Source organism: Lepidochelys olivacea (genome assembly GCF_965140295.1).
Source record: "Lepidochelys olivacea isolate rLepOli2 genome assembly, chromosome: 25".
In the NCBI taxonomy this organism is placed as follows: domain Eukaryota; kingdom Metazoa; phylum Chordata; order Testudines; family Cheloniidae; genus Lepidochelys; species Lepidochelys olivacea.
Genome location: NC_140435.1, coordinates 16,825,167 through 16,839,730, shown reverse-complemented (window position 1 = coordinate 16,839,730; position 14,564 = coordinate 16,825,167). Strand labels below are relative to the sequence as shown.

The 14,564-nt window shown below is 56.3% G+C and overlaps 1 protein-coding gene across 3 annotated transcripts in view; it reads left to right on the top strand.

The window, feature by feature from the left end:
- Positions 1-11,295, top strand: part of YJEFN3 (YjeF N-terminal domain containing 3) — a 43,161-nt gene extending 31,866 nt beyond the window's left edge. For all 3 annotated transcript variants that reach the window (XM_084614208.1, XM_084614209.1, XM_084614207.1), the window contains exons 4-7: positions 1,873-1,983; positions 4,892-5,005; positions 7,732-7,882; positions 11,075-11,295. In XM_084614208.1, coding sequence (XP_084470334.1) covers positions 1,873-1,983; positions 4,892-5,005; positions 7,732-7,882; positions 11,075-11,274 — 576 coding nt within the window. In that variant the 3' untranslated portion in view covers positions 11,275-11,295. The remainder of the gene's footprint in view (positions 1-1,872; positions 1,984-4,891; positions 5,006-7,731; positions 7,883-11,074) is intronic.
- The last annotated feature ends 3,269 nt before the right edge of the window (positions 11,296-14,564 follow it).

Genomic DNA, 14,564 nt, shown 5'->3' with positions numbered 1-14,564 from the left:
GCAACTAAAGTCCCCAGCTGAGCTGCCAGCCCTGCTGTGTCAGGGGCTGCAGAGACACACCGTGAGCCACAGTCCCCGCCCCAAAGGGCTCACAGTCTAACTAGCCAACCCATGGGAGAAAGGAAGCGTCATTGTCCCTCTCGGACAGAGGGGAAGCCCAGAGCGGGAAAGTGACTTGCCCAAAGTCACCCAGTGCATCTGTGGCAAAGCCCAGGGTTAAACCAAGAGCTCCTGATTCCCAGCCCAGTGTCTTACCCTCAAGGCTAGCCTTCCTCTCAAAGCATCTAGGGGAGAAAAGCAATCCTAAACACCCTCTGGACTCCAGGCCTTTAGTTGCTGTGCTGCCTCAGTTTACCTAGGTGTGAAATGCGGGTAACATTGTCTTCATTAATGCTATCATGTACCTTGAGAACCAGTCAGCCATCACTGTGAGAGCTGGTTCACTCTCCACCTTCCTGCCAAGCCTCTGGGCACATCCCGAACGGACTGAGCAAAGTTCATTGACCCAGATGGTTTTGGCAAAAAATTCAGATTTGGTGACACCAAAACATTTTGTGAATTTGTATCAATTTCAGCTGAGTCTTGAGCTAACCCCTGAAAACAAACCAAAAAAATCAAAATGTTCAGATATTTTTTTGACTCGAAACAACTTTTTGTTTCAAAATTTCCTTTGTCTTTATTGTTAGAAAATGTAAAAAGAAAAGAAGCGCTCCGTGTTCGACCTGAAACGGATTTTTTCCCAACTTTTTGATTTGCCAAAAATGATGTTTTCAGTTTGCCCCAAAACAATGTTTAAAACCAATTCAGACTTGCTGGTGAACTGAAAAATCCGTCGATCCCTGAGCTCCAATCCCGACCGCGGCGCTTGCCGGGAACGGCCTCATGGCTGCAAAGAGCGGTCTCAGGCCCCAAGGAGGGGGCTCATGGAGCAGTGTCTTCTCTCTGTCTCTGCCCCTCCTTCCCAGCAATGGTGACATTCCCTCCTCCTGGAGCCAGGAGACTCCGGAAACATGGCAGTGCCCAAAGTCTGGAGTCCCCGCCAAGGTGCAGCGGAGCCAGCCAGGGCCCAGGGACTGAAAAGCTTGTTCAGGGCATCAGGAACCGTAAATAGTTTGTGCAGTTTGGTTGTGTCCGGTGTTTGGATGGAACTAGAGGCCAGACTCCAAGAGCAGGAAAAATCAGCCAATGGATAAATAGGAGGCTTTGCCTGCGGTCTCTGTGCAACTGGGTAATTTTCAGACTGCTTTTGCTCCGTCCAGCAGGGCCACAGCGAGTGAGACAGTTAGGAGCCTGCCAAGCTGCCCTGCTCCTCTGCATCAGCTCCTTTGTGCACGGGCTCCATGCTTGCTAGATGGCTGCTGGGGCTGGGAGTACATCATGTCTCGCGGGGTGCTTCCAGCCTGACTTACGTGTCCCAGTGTGGGGGCTAACGGGTCCCGTGCTCCTGGGGTCACCGTCTTTCAGATAAGTCTGGCGGCCCCTCTGGGACCACGTTGTGCAACCATTGAGGTGTGAATCCCGGTGGCCTGGCTAAATTCCAGGCGGTGTAACGCCATTCTGCCTTCCCCACTCCATTGCAGTTTCATCTGGATACAGCACACTTCTCCACTTCCTATTCTAAACCACTGGTGTAGCGTTGCTGTGCCCTGTTAAACAGCTGCTGTGTTCCAATCCAGAGGTGGCTCCATTTCAGCAGTGGATGCAGTTTTTCCTGTCTCTGCTTATGGATCTAGGCACCTTGGGGATGGAAGGCCAGAGAGAGACATGGGAGGTTTTTCCTACCATGGGGCCCAAGCTGATATGAATGGGGACGGAGATCAGATTGAGTGACGCTGCAGGGTTTTGATCCCATTGTTTTTCTCTGCGCTGCAGGTGTTCCCTTTGCCGTCCCTCCCAAGGAAGCAGCCCACAGTGCTTGTGGTGTGTGGTCCCGATCAGAACGGTGCCATCGGCTTGGTGTGTGCGCGGCATTTGCGGGTGTTTGTAAGTATCCTTAACAAATCAATCATCCGCCACCTTCCTTGTGGCTCCTAGGGGTGGGTGGCCCCACGCTGCAATCTCAGTAGCCCTTCTCTGGGCCTCCCGGTGCCCTGACTATCACTTGGCTGGATTCTCTTCTCTTCCCATTGGCGTCAGTGAGCGCACTCCTGATTAACATGGGTGTAAGCGAGAGGAGACTTGATCCCATGGCCTCTCGATCCATGCTAGCGGCCGGGACAGAGGCAGCTCTTTGGTTCCTCAGCATAGCTACCCCTGTTAATTCATTCATCAGAGGTTCTTCACCTGCAGCAGGAGATGCAAGGACGGGGACAGATCCCCGTTCTGCATCACCAGTTGGCACCTGACTCAGATCCGCAGGGCCCAGGGTGAGACACTTAGGGGCTCTTTGGGGGCCCAGGAAATGCTGAGACTATTTCCCAGAGGACAAATTTCCACATGGCAAACTCAACCGGTGCCCCTGGCGGGGCCTGGCACCTCTGTGGGCAGCCCTCGCAGAGAGACCCAGGACTGAGTGGGTCAGAGAGATTAGACCCTTATCTATCCGTTCAGAGCTTAGGGGTGGGGGAGGCCCCCGCTTTCACTGTCTCTGGCCACCTGTTCTGCGGACAGGCGCCATTCGCCAGTACTAAAATCCCCTGTAGCAACCTTTCTTTGTTACTGGAGCCCTGGGGCAACCAGGGAAGGGCCTGGGGGCAGCTAACCTGATCTTGCAATGAGATCCAGAGAGTGGAAGCTAATGCAGTTTGGGGGCTGCATGACATGAGCAGGTCTGATATCCCATCTGCTAGAGGGCAGACAGCAGCCTGTGCATTCAATGGGCCCGATTCTCAGCTGCTCCATTCCCACCCTGGGACATGCTGGGGGAGGTGGGACTTCGGGGTGGCTGAGGAGCTGTAGCCACCATTGTGCTTACCATGTTCTGAGCACCCCCACGCTCCCAGAGCGAATGAGAGCAGCCCCAGGGCTGCTCTAATTTGTGCTCTGCTTCCTGTGGCCCCTAGGAATGGGAGGATAACCCTAGTCAGCGTGCTCTCCCCAGTGCCAGGGCTGGTGCAGATCCTTTATGTCCAATGTGCAGAGGCATCCCAGCATGCTCTAGGTGAGACCCCTTGTCTGTACTGCTGCACACAGAGTCCGCCGGGTCCAGCTCTGGGCTAGAAGCCAGTCGCAACACTGCAGGAAATTCAGGAGCCGCTAAACGCTGCCAGAGCTGACTGACAAATAAAGATCAGACAAGCTAAATACAGCAACTCCCAGCGAAAATCCCATGGGAAAGGGTCGGGCAGGGCGCGAGGGAATGGAGCAGAGAAAGCTAAGAATAGCGCAGGCTGCTCCTCCAGAGCCCCGGGCCCCGGTGGCGTGATCCGTCTGACCAGGGCATGTCTCCTAGGGGGTCGGGACAGCGGTTACAGTCAATGCGCTGCAGGATGCGGCCAGGAACGCTGCTGCGATAGACGCATGAGGCTGGTGCTGGGAGCTCGCTAGCTGAGCGGCACTTTCCCAGCTTGGACCAAGGGCTGCCCACCGCTCAGCTGCGCTCCACTCTCTGTGTCCCAGGAGCGCAGCGGTCTCCCTGCCAGATGTCACAGCAGCAGGGAGTTAGGGGGTGTGTGGGGGCGCTGGGGATCGCCCTCCCTGTAAACTCGGGGGTGGCTTGTCTTTCCCGGCTCTCTCACACCCCGGGAAGGGCAGGGGGGATCTGTCCCATGTCATACTGCAATCTCTTGTAAGTGCTGTCAGTCGGAGAGGTCCCAGCGTGGTGCAAAGCCAGGCAGGCCCAGCAGCAAACACCGAATGGGAGCAAATGCAGCATCTCCCTGGACGCCTGCTAATGCCACCTGCCTGCCTCTCTTCAGCGCTCCCTGTATTCCAGCAATCAGGGGCAAGAGCACCTCCTGCTCCAGTAATCCTGGCTAACTCAGGCTAGAATCACGCCAGGCTCCCAGGGAGGAACCAGCTGGGTCCTGTAACCACGAGCGTCATCCAGCCATTCCTCCCCCTGATCCCTGAGGGGCTGTGGGAAGCCCCCAGGAGCCCTCCCAGACAAGCCCCTGGGGCTCTGCCAGCGGGTTAGACCCAGCTCCTTCTTTCAATACAAAGCTCATCCACTTGCCTGCTGCAAACTCGACCCAGAGGCCCATTTCCACGCCCCAGAGAAAAGCCCAGGACCAGCACTGGGCACGGTCAGGAGCTGGTCTGGTGAGAAAAGCACTGCTCCGTGCCCCTGCTTTGAGTGCTCTGCAAAGAGTGATTAAAACCCAACTCCCCTGCGGGGTGCAGGATTCTCCCTGCTCGTCTAATGGGGTGATGGGGCACCGAGAGGCAAAGCGACTTGCCTGAAGTTGCTCAGGGAATTGCATCTTCCAGTGGAACCCAGGAGTCAGCCTGAGTCCCTTCTCCACAGCCACAAGACCACCCTTCCCACCCCTCTGGTAGCCATCTGCTGGGCCAGTCATTCCGAGTGGGCCTCCCAGCTGAATAACCCCCCTGCAGCCGTTGGCTTAGTGCCATGGCGGTTCCCGAGCCAGCGCCCACTGGGCTCAGGGCGAGTCTTTCTAGTGATGCCGGGAGCGCTGGACTGGGCCCCGGGAGGAAGTGGGGTTTTTTACCCAGGAAAACTTTTGCCCAAATAAATTTGTTCATCTTTAAGGTGCCACCGGACTCCAGGTTGTTTTTGTGAATACAGACTACCACAGCTACCTCTCTGATACTGGGCCCCAGGAGATTCCCTTTCTGCCTGTGGCCCTTTCAGATGCTGGGGGAGGGGAAGCAGAGGTCCAAAGGTGCTGGATTGCCTGCAGCTGCCAGTCAAGGTGGGGCAGAGGAAGGAAGGGGCTGGGGTGGGAAGAGGCCTTTTGGGTGCAGGTTAAAGTGTTCTCTCCTCCCTCAGGAATACGAGCCGACCATCTTTTACCCCAAGCGGTCCCTGAATTCCCTGTATCGGGATTTCACCACCCAGTGTGAAAAGATGGACATCCCCTTCCTCTCGTACCTGCCGACGGAGGTGAGCGACGCCCCGGTGGCACGGAGCACGGGGGTGTGTGCGTGCGTGCACGCGGTCCCCCTCCCCTTTACTCTGCCCACCCCGCCGGCTGAGCCGTCCCCCATTCAGATCCAGCCCACGCGCTCTCCAGCCACGTGGGAGGCACAAGCGCCCCCCCAGAAACCCAAACTTAACAGCCAAAGTTCTTCCAGGGTTTAGAGCCGTCACCCCGCAGCAAAGTCTGGCTTGAGCTAGTGCTGGGTGTCGGGGAGCAGGTTTCTGCAACCTGACGCAGTGGGGGCTTTATAGGCACTGGGGACCTTGGGAGACTTTCAAATGGCCATTGGGGGCATCCTCGGTGCAGGATTCACCAAGCTGCCGCTGTGCCTAAAGGAAGCGACTTCGGATCATTTCAACTGCGCCGTGCCGAGCTCTCCTTTCCCAAGGGAGCCGGCCCAGGGGGTTTCCCTGATCAGCCCCCGCGAGGCTTTGTCTGGCGGCTGCGCACGGTGGTGCTGCAGGGAGGCAGGTGTGTCCAAGGGCTTAAAGAACATCAGGTTTTCAGCTCTTTTTAAAGAGCGCCCCCTAATGGTGTGGGCTGCCTTGCTGCAGCCTGGGCTCTGACTCCAGCCCAGAGCATGGGTGGAGTGAGGGGGATTTGGAAGGGTTTTTTGGCCGTGCCAATCACATGCGTCCGAGCAGAGCCTCTCAGCTCTAACTCTCCTCCGGGCAGGGACTGTCTTTTCTCTCTGTGTTTGTACAGTGTCTAGCACAATGGGGGTGTGGGCCATGCCTGGGTCTCCTAGCGCTATAGTAATACAAATAATTAATAATCCTACTTAGATGCAGTTCTCTCAATACGGGTAAGAAGGAAGGCACAGGGGCTCCTAGGTTAAACCACCCGGGGTCTAATACTGGTGTGAGGGGAACCCAAAAGCTGAGATTATGGGGAAAAGGAGAGTGCAGACTAGATTTGAGGTGTAGTCCGTGCAGAGACAGTTATGGCCTTTTGTTCAGGCATCTGATCCGAGCATCAGGGTTCCAAAAACGCCAAACGGCGAGTGTGATCCGCTCGCTGCTGGAAAAGGAATTACTGAGTCTTATTTCCTACCTTCCCAAACAAACACTGCCAGATATTTTATTTTTTAAACATTGGACTCGGTTAAAGGAATGTGACCTCAAATTACTGTCCTGTGTGGCTCCATTCCACTGTATGGGCAAGAGCACAGTTGCTTTAAAACCCTTTGGGGTTTTGGTCCCAGATTCTGCCGCAGGCTCTGGAAATGCACAGTAGGAGAAGTTTCTAGTTACAGCAACAATAAGATCAAATATGTTCAATTTAAAACCTGTTACAACCTGGCTCCTTTTGGGGGCAGTGTTTTTTTTAAGCTGTGCCATGGAAGTTCAGCATCAGGACAGAAAAAAAATAAAAAACCCTGTAAAAATAATTTTTTACACCCTTGCTTCTGGCCAGCGCACCAGGTTTTCACTCTGACGTCCTAGGTGTTAGCAGCTTTCACTAACCCTCTGGGAGACCAGGCCTGCTAACTTTAATCTTGTGATTTCGTCATTCCGGGAAGCCACCTGTCACTCCAATGCCTGTGGTCAGGCCTTAAAGAGAAACCTCCATGGGAGAACAACAATCGAAAATGACACAGATGAATCAAGCTGGCTTTCTTGCTGCATTCAGAAGTCCGAGCGCTCTCTCTTGCTCTGCCTTCGTCTTTGGAGACATCCCCCAGGGAATGTTCCTCTTCGTTGTGGGCCCCGGCCATTTGTGATCATTAAAGATCCTCTGGGAATTTTTGTAAGAGCCGGAGTGTGCTGCCCAGACTCCAGGTGTGGCAATTTCCAGCTTGCTTTCCTATAGCCCCCTGCATGGGATTAGTCTTCACTTCCTGGCCTAAACTGCAGAAGCCATGTTGCTACGTGCAGTTAGACAGCTGGAGCCTGATGGTCTTTCATCATGCCCGTTGGATGACACCCAGTCCACTGCTGTCACACCAACCGGGGGCAATGGCTCATGGCTACAGCTTCTAACCGAACCCAGTAGCTGCAGCCACCACCTACCAACACCCCACCCGGCCTGCGGCTAGAGTGCGCACCCTAACACCGAACAATGCTTGATACAAGCCACATGTGCTTACTTCTCCTGCCGAGCCCCTTCCTGAGCCCCCTGCAATAGATATACACTGCCCACAGCTGTTCTCTCTCCATTGCTCTGAGCTGGCTGGACTGTTTGCAGAGGTTGATCTTCAGTGCTGGGCTGGGCAAAAGTTCCCAGCTAATCTGGAAGGCAGCTGGTCCTTTTATCTGCATCCAGGGCATGTTGTAGGGGGACACTTCACTGAGGGGAGAAGGCTCTGTGAGATGCTTCTCTTTCTCATTGAATGGTACTGTCAGATGTTAGGGGCTTGCAGCTCTCATGGAGCCAGTGGGCTGACAGCATCTGTTCTGTCTCTATAGGAGTAACAGGGAGAGGGAAAGTGGCCACAGAGAGCTCGGCAGGCAGAGGGGATGGGGCTGTGCCCCAGCAGGAGGGTCTGTACAGGGAGAACATGGGGGAGGGCAACCAGGACCGTGAGTCAGCAGCCCTGTGCACTGGACCGGGTGCACTCGGTCACCTTGGCCTTTGTGTGCGCGGGAGTCCACAGGGGGCTTATGGGCTGGATGAAGCCTTCCTGCCAGGTGCTGTGAGGCTCGGGCTGGCAGATGGGTGGTTTCTGACTGGGTCCCGTCCCCTCCAGGTCCAGCTGATCAATGACGCCTACAACATGGTGATTGACGCCATCCTAGGAGCCGACGCTGAGCCGGGGGAGGTGAAGGAGCCTTATGCCAGCATCTTAGGCACCCTGAAACAGATCCGGATCCCCATCATCAGCCTGGATGTGCCCTCAGGTGGGGATCCCAGAGCCTCCCCGGGGGGGATCCCCGCATCTCGCCTTATCCTCTCCTATTGGCACTTGCTCTCCCCACCGCGCACCCGAGAGTCCTCAGCCCTGGTTACCCGCCTTTCGCCACATCATGTCCATGTGGCTGCAGGTCTCCCCCCCACCAGCCACATGATCTTACTTCCCCCTCCCCTTCTGGTCCTCCCAACCCCCTCTCTGTGGTCCCATCCCCTTCCTGCTTGTCCTTTCCTGCCCTTGGAATAGCCAGCAGGATCCGATCCACCAGGCAGCCCTGACCCATCCAGGGATGGTCGTCTTGTCCTCTGGCATGGGGCAGGGCCTTTGTCCTGGGTTGCAAAATGCTGGTCACAGCCAGTCTAACAATACTATTTCCTCAGGAAGGGCTGATCACTAGCCACTCCGGTAAGGACTCCTCCACCTCCCGCTTCTCTCTTGACACCCTCTGCAGCCAGGGACCCCTGGGGTTACTGGTTACATGCTAAGAGCAGCTTCAAGAAGAGCAAACCCCAGGCCAGATCAGTCATGTCATCGTGTGCATAAGAGCAGAGGACGGATAGGACTCCTGGGCGCTGTTCCCAGGTCTGGGAGGGAAGTAAGTTTTAGTGGGATAGCTAGGGGAGGCTGGGAGTCAGGCCTCTTGGGTTCTGTTCTCAGGTCTGAGAGAGAAGTGAGGTTTAGTGGGATAGCTAGGGGAGGCTGGGAGTCAGGACTCCTGGGTTCTGTTCTCAGGTCTGGGAGGGAAGTGAGGTTTAGTGGGATAGCTAGGGGAGGCTGGGAGTCAGGACTCCTGGGTTCTGTTCTCAGGTCTGGGAGGGAAGTGAGGTTTAGTGGGTTAGTGCCTCAGTTTCCTGTGTAGACCAGGGAACATGGAATGGGGCTCATGAGGCTAAATTTGTACATGTTTGCAAAGGGCCTTGAATTCTGGTGAACTAGGGCAGTGGTTCTCAGCCTTTTCCATTCCAGGACCTCCCCTTTAACTGGGACCACACTGGGGCCCTCCCAAGCAGCAGTGCAGTGGGGAGCCTGTGACCTGGAGCGCTGAGGAGAGAAGCAGATTATCGGGAGCAAAGCCAGCAGAAAGCACTGCTTGGTCTCTGCTGGGCTAACGAGAGATGTTCAATGGGGTTTGTAGGAGTGGCTGAGCAGGTGGCCCGGGGAGTGCAAATGCTGCCTGTAGGTCTGGGTTCGGATCCTGCCTTGGGGGGCTAGTGAGAAGTGAGTCCACAGTGGGATCCAGCCACAGAGGGATCCATTCACGTTACAAAGCCAATCTGCCGTGTCTTTTGGGGGTGCAGCCGATCGGGACGGGGGGTGTTGTCAGAGGTTGGAGCTGGTGCCTTGCCCAGGGATGAGCTGGCGCGTCAATGGGTGGGCACTTTCCCCACCTGTGTGAAATGAAGGAGGAGGTGGCGCACGACAGGGATCCACACAAGCAGCTGGATGCTGCGCTGATGCGTGGCACGAAAACAGTTCCTTCTCCTCCCTACAAAAGTGACCTAGCTTCTCCTCAGGGCTCTGACCCTGGGGAGCGTTTGAACCCTGTCTCCTGTGTGCCAGCTTCCCCTATTCCTGGGCGTTCTTTGCTTGCCAGCGGCTCTGGCAGAGCAGCTGAAAGGGAGCTGCCTAGCGTTGCGTTCAAGGCATTTGTAATAAATACTACGCTCCCCGAAGCGAGACATGATGTAATTTCAACACACAGTCGTGTCTGGTGGCCGGGCCTGGTATTGCCATCAGACTGCAGCGAAAACCCCCGCGCAGCCCAGCCAGGGGAAGAACAAACAGGAGCCCTTGAGATGTAAATGTGCAAATTCTCACCCAATGCCAGGGCCTGTGAGGGAGAAGCTGTTCTGACTCTGCCTGGCCCCGCGTCCCCTAGGCTGGCTGCTGCCGTGGAGCGGAGGGACACAAGCCTCCCTCCATTGGTACGGCGCTGCGGAGCTCCGCTGTCTCTTCCACTCAGTCCGGGAGGTTGTGGGTGCAAGACCAGCTGGTGTGGGCAGAGGACCCACTCAGTTCATTAATCTATCGGGTGGGATGTAAATCCGCCATCCTGCTGCTTGGCACTCTGCACTGATTATTTATTTGTATAGCCCTGGGTGAGGTTGACGGGGCATCGCAGCTTACTGACCCTAGCTGAATTCCAGCCTAGGAAGAGGCACTCTGCCTCTCTCTAAATTCCCTGAGTGGCAAAAACTGGATCCGACTTCCTTCTTTGCTTCCTCGCCCGCAGCGTTGCTGTGTGCAGGGCACGCAGCTGCTGAGTTCCACACTAGAAGTGTCTGCATGTCAGGCAGGAGAGACTAGCCAGAGCACAGTGTCCCCGACTGCTCCTGAGGGGCACAAAGGGGCTCTTCACCCAGCTGAGGTGTGATGGGTTTGGTCACAGAACCCCTCTTGGGACTGTTACCTGACGTGCTGAATTTACCTCTGAGCCCGTTTTCCCTGCCAGCTTGGGACTCCAGACCCCTGCCTTGCTGAGCCAGACACGCCAGCCTGCTGCAACCCAGACCCGGGTCTGTTCCCCGTCCCCAACGCTGCAGACTTTAACCAAAACCTGCTCAGCAGGTGCACAAGGCGGGAATCTTTTGTCTCGCTGGGTTCCCACCCCTCCTTGTAACTGGAAAAGCCCCAGGTTTAAGAGGGATTCGAGTGTCAGGTGACACGTTCACATGTCCTGTGAGACCCCCTCCATTCTTCCAGAGCTGGCCCGCACCTATGCAGAAAGGCTTGCAGGTAAAGAAACCATTTACAACCAATTGTCCTAGTCAATGGGAGCCAACGAGATTCTAACCCACAATAGGACCTCAGAGTTATACTTCATATTCCTAGTTTCAGACACAAGACTGATAAATTCACACAAATAGGAGGAACACACTCAGTAGATCATAGGCTTTGTAACGATACTTTACAAGAGAACTTTTGCATAAAGCATATTCCAGTTACATCATATTCACACTTATAAGCGTGTTTTTATAAAGGAGATGGAGTGCAACGTCCCGTGGCCCTGGGCAGGTGCGTGAGCTCTGGGCACTCCTGTTAGTGACACAGGGGGGAAAGGCAGACGTAGGAATGAGTATCCCCTTTCCCCACCTAACTCCTCCCTCCCTGTCAATGCCGTTCAGACACACCTTGCTGCGGCTTGCCTCTGACCTTTCCTTTCTCTCCTTTGCCACGGCAGGGTGGGACGTGGAGACGGGAAACAGCGAGGGAATCAGCCCTGACATCCTCGTCTCCTTGACCGCGCCCAAGCAGTGCGCAACCCGCTTCCTGGGCAGGCACCACTTCCTCGCTGGCCGCTTCCTGCCCTACGATGTGCAGAAGAAATTTGAGCTCAACCTGCCCGAATACTCAGGCACAGAGTGTGTGGTTTCGCTTTAAGGCTCTGGGGGAAGCGGGGGCGGGGAGGGGAGTTGGGGGTGGGGAGAGAGGAAAAGCCACCCAGCTCCTTCAGAATAAAAAGGCTTCAAAGCGTTTTGTATTTTTTGAGCAGCTGGGTGACTCCCTGCTGGGATACTGTGTCCAGGCAGCAGGGCCTGGCTTCCCATCCAGAGGGCATGCAGCTCCCAGGGAGGGCGTCTGCTGGCAGGAGGTCCTTGGGCACCTCAGGCCACCGTGACCAAGCCTTCATGTTGATCATTTAAACTCGGGGGGGGTGCCCAGGGGATCAAAGGCAGCACTGAACCGAACCCCTCTCCTCCCATGGGTCCCACACCCCCAGCGTCTCAGCCCAGGCCGCGGGGTTGAATTGTGGAGTCACAGGGGCAACTGTGTCATTTTGCGGCAGGGTGAGGAAGGCCGGGTGGCTTGTTCCTGCCAGGAGCTCAGATACCCCAGCAATGGGCACCCATGTAAGCGCCTTGCTGAATAGGTCCCTCCAAGATGAATTGTCTCCCAAAGGCAGGTGGGGGATGTACGGCAGGAAGAAACATGCGCTCGGCCCCTGGCAGGACAGGCCCAGCTGACCTCATAGGCCTTTCCCATCACTCACTGCCCTGATCCACGTGTTGGGATTTCTCAGTGCCCTTTTCGCAGGAATCCTTCGTGAACAGGAGCCTGCTCTGTAGCCAACCAGTTGGCAGGTTGCTGCTGCCGCGAGCCGAGGAAAGAGCAGAGAGAGGCAGGATCAGGAGGCGATTTCCTACTTCTCGCCCCGTGGGCCTCAGCTGCTGCTCTTGTCAGCGATCTGCCCGCATGTGGAAAGGGAAGGAAATGACCTCCCTCTGCACTTGCTGTAACTGCCCAGCTGCCCCTCAGCCAGAGAACAGGGCTCTCCTTGGGCTGCGGCCTGGTGTGCTCTGGACATTGGGCCTAGCAGGTTTCTGTGTTGCTCTCCCCGAGCTGCCAAGAGCTAGGGGTCACTGAGCCACCTCAGAGCTGGGGGAATGGCTGGGTGGCCATCGCCCAAGGGGTAACCACCGAGGAAGGCCGTGGGTTCACGGGGTGGTCAGCACCGCCCTGCTTAGCAGGTGTCCCCCAGCGCTGGCTCAGTGCAGTGATGGGGGCGGGGGTCCAGCGCATGTCACTAGCAAAGGATTCCCCTAGAGGTAACAGGGACCCAGGCTAGCACCATGGCCAGCAGGCTAACTACCGCAGGCAACAGCGATTTGGGCAGCTCCCCAGTGAATCCTGCCCAAAGCGGTGGCCGGTGCTGTTCCTAGCCTGGCTGCTTTGCCATGCGGGGAGAAACCTGCATTTTTCTGCAGATCAGTGAAATCTCCAGGGGCCAGATGCACCCCCTCCCTGCCCCCACATCGTCTTCCACCTGTTCTGAGCTAAAGCTCTTGGTGGCCACTCCGTTTGCACCAGCTCCTGGTTCCCAGGTGCAGCAAAACGACAAAGCAGTGCTTAGGTGGTAGCGTTCCCTTTCCCCATGCAAACTCCCCTGGGTGCAAACTCCCCTGGGAATTGGCCCGGCGAGTGTTCTCTGAAGTAGGAAGCACAGTAGGCTGGATGAGACCGATTTTATTACAAGGGCTTAGTAGCTGTTAGCAGCCCTGCCTCCCTCCCTGTACTGTTAGCAAGACCCAGCGAGGGAGGAGGACCTACTGCTGTTTACGCAGCAAACCCTCCATCCCAGCTCAGCTTGTTCCATTTATGTTGGTACATTTCTTCTTTGGGGAGCTGGAGTTTGTATGACACGGGAGCGTTGATGCTGAGTGAGAGCATGGCTCGGTCTTTGGAAGCTTACGCAGCGTACTGCCCGGTCCAGGGGGCTGCACAGCCTCCCCAAATCTGGCCCAATATGCTGCCTTGGGGCCCTCGTGTCACGGAGTCCCTGGGCAATGCTCTGGAACTGCTCCCCATGAAGCCAGTCAGGACTCTGAGGCAGTCGCCTTTCTGTGAGCAGCCTGTCTGCAGGACACACAGCTCACCCGGCTTCCACCTTCCTGGGTCTGACCTCAGAGCATTCAGCATCCTCTGCCCCTCCGTGCGCTTCCCACAGCGAGTCCGCTCAGGCGGGGCTCCTGGGGAAGCCAGAGGGTCCTGCCCCCCAACTCCGCAGTCAGACCTGACTCTCAGCCAGCCAGTAAAACAGAGGTTTATTAGACTACAGGAACATCGTCTAAAACAGAGCTTGTAGGTGCAGAGAACAGGACCCCTCAGCTGGGTCCATTTTGGGGGGCAGTGAGCCAGACAACCACGTCTACCCTTCATTCCATGTCTCCATCCAGACCCAAACTGAAGCTCCCTCCAGCCCCTCCTCCCCTGGGCTTTGTTCCTTTCCCAGGCCAGGAGGTCACCTGATTCCTTTGTTCTCCAACCCTTTAGCTCTCACCTTGCAGGGGGGGAAGGGCCCAGGCCATCAGTTGCCAGGAGACAGGGTGTCGGCCATTCTCTGTGTCCAGACCCCTGCACACACCTGCCCTCTAGGGCTCTGCAATGATCATACACCCTTACCCCACCACCTAGATACTTAAGAACTGCATAGGGGAAACTGAGGCACCCCCACACTATTCAGAGGAAACATTAAGAACAGTCCCACTTCGTCACACCTCGGTGCCAGCAGATAACATAAGAACATAAGAATGGCCCTACTAGGTCAGACCAAAGGTCCATCTAGCCCAGTGTCCTGTTTTCCGACAGCAGCCAGTGCCAGGTGTCTCAGAGGGAGTGACCAGACCAGGGAATCATCAAGTGACCCATTGCCTGTCACCCATTCCCAGCTTCTGGCAAACAGAGGCCAGGGGCACCAAGGCAGCAGGACCTGCCCCCGCCCACCCTCCCATAGCATTTAAGGTGGGGCCTGGGGTGAGTCACACATGGCCTGATTCTCCACCAGGTTAGCTAAGCAGAATTTTGTCCTCGACCTCACTGGAAGCAAGATCAAGGCCGGAGCCTCCCTACAGCTTCCTTCTCCCCACGCACATGAGGCAAGCGACTTGCTTCGATGGCCCCTAGTGGCTCCGCAGGGCCACAGCTCTGGCCTGGTTATGCTCCAGGATGCTTTGGCCACTCCCCACATGGACTCTGGTTTGTCTGATGGAGGCCCTGTGGCACTGTCTGGACACTGATTTTCCAGCTCCTGCCTTTACCTCCCCTGACCTGAGCATGCCACTGAGCCACAAACGGGAGGCCCACGACCCGCTGTGCTCTGCCAACCCTGCCGCCTGCCGAGGTCACGCAAGGTAAGCTGCAGGCTGGGCAGGGCGAGCCAGGGGAATCGTGTG